Below are 1508 nucleotides of genomic sequence, written 5' to 3'. Positions count from 1 at the left end.
ATTCCCTCTCGCATAAATACATATATAAAACTTAAAACTTAAAAGTAAAGTTATTCTTCCTCAGGTTGGTGGACGAAAAGGTCCTTCAATGCCCCTCTGACGTCACCACCAGCAAATGACGTCATAAGGAAGAGTGACGTCACAGCAGGCAATGACGCAACACCCAGGGATGACGTCAGCATTGGGAAAGCCCTCACTGGACAGAAAGGTGAAGGATAATCATTAAACGTAAAATATGATCATAATCAGTTAGTGTATTATAACTGATATTATGATTAATATTGCTACAAACTCGTGCGTTCGTATCCCGGGGGGGGGGGGATAGCCCACGGTTGGCGTCAGGAAGGGCATCCAGGCAGGTAAGGCCGGTAACTCTCGTCTCGGTAAACCTTAAAAGATTAAAAGATTATTAGTCTTTCATGATGGCGAATAATGAGGTCATAGTTATTACGATTTTTTTTTGTGTGTGTGTGATTAATTTCCTGTTATTTTTTATATTTTATATCTAACTGAAATGGGGAAAAAAAATGAAAAATTAAATGGTTCATTATTTTTTTTTTCTTCTGCTTCTTCATATTATTCAAGTTGTTATTATTATTGTTGTTGTTCTAAATATTTTTCCGTTTGGTATCATTATTTTCCCACGATGTTATTATTTTTACTAAATCGATATTATAAAAATCATTATCATATTGACAGTCATTACCCTAATTATCACCAACATATTTTTATTTGCCATTATCATCACTATTCTTATCATCTTTACTATCTTTTCTTTCCAGATCTTATCTCTCCAGCTGATAAGGATGGACCCTCCCCCCTTTCGACATCCGGGTTCTCTCTGGCACTGGCACTGCAACCCTGTAGACTTCCGGTTGGCACTCTCTGTCTCTACTTGCGTCCTGTCTGTGTGCTGTGCGAAACGTGCAATTGATAAGCGTGCCTTTTCAACGCCCGCGGGGGATCCAGGTGGAATTTCGCAACTTGGTGGAAAAAGAACTTTTGTCAAGAATCTTGGAATATATTCTTTCTCTTTTTAAAGAATATTACGAATTGGAATTTCAACTTTGCATTTGGAATTTTTTTTTTCCTTTTTATTGTATAATCTCTTCTCATTGTACAAGACTGAGGAGGACTGTGACAGAAGGCAATGGTGATACGCTATCTCAGTTAAAACCTGTCTATTAAAAACGTTTTAACAAATTCATGATAATTTTTCCTAATTTCCCTAAATCTACTCAAGTGGATCTTATGAGAATACATCATTATTCATTCTACATTACTTCTGAGTAAAGTATTTCCTGAGTAAAATCGATATAATGATATCAAACATACAAAATACATGAATAATTCATGATGACTATGTGACTCATCCCTTTGTATAAAAAGAAGAAGTTGAAGAAGGTTCTGATTATAATTTGTAAATGGATAATGATATTCGATACTAATTAAGGCATGTTTATGGAAGGATGTATTGAAATTAATTAGATTTTCGTTTATCAATTTCG

General features: G+C 35.1%; 1 protein-coding gene across 1 annotated transcript in view; it reads left to right on the top strand.

Annotated features, from left to right (window-relative positions):
- Positions 1-1203, top strand: part of LOC119586693 — a 1460-nt gene extending 257 nt beyond the window's left edge. The window contains exons 2-3 of the mRNA XM_037935423.1: positions 65-208; positions 783-1203. Of these exons, the coding sequence (XP_037791351.1) occupies positions 65-208; positions 783-934 (296 nt within the window). The 3' untranslated portion in view covers positions 935-1203. The remainder of the gene's footprint in view (positions 1-64; positions 209-782) is intronic.
- Positions 1204-1508: the final 305 nt, after the last annotated feature.

This window comes from Penaeus monodon, chromosome 21, assembly GCF_015228065.2.
Source record: "Penaeus monodon isolate SGIC_2016 chromosome 21, NSTDA_Pmon_1, whole genome shotgun sequence".
Lineage (NCBI taxonomy): Eukaryota > Metazoa > Arthropoda > Malacostraca > Decapoda > Penaeidae > Penaeus > Penaeus monodon.
The sequence above is the reverse complement of the archived record's forward strand: the minus strand, read 5'-3'. Positions and strand labels throughout refer to the sequence as shown.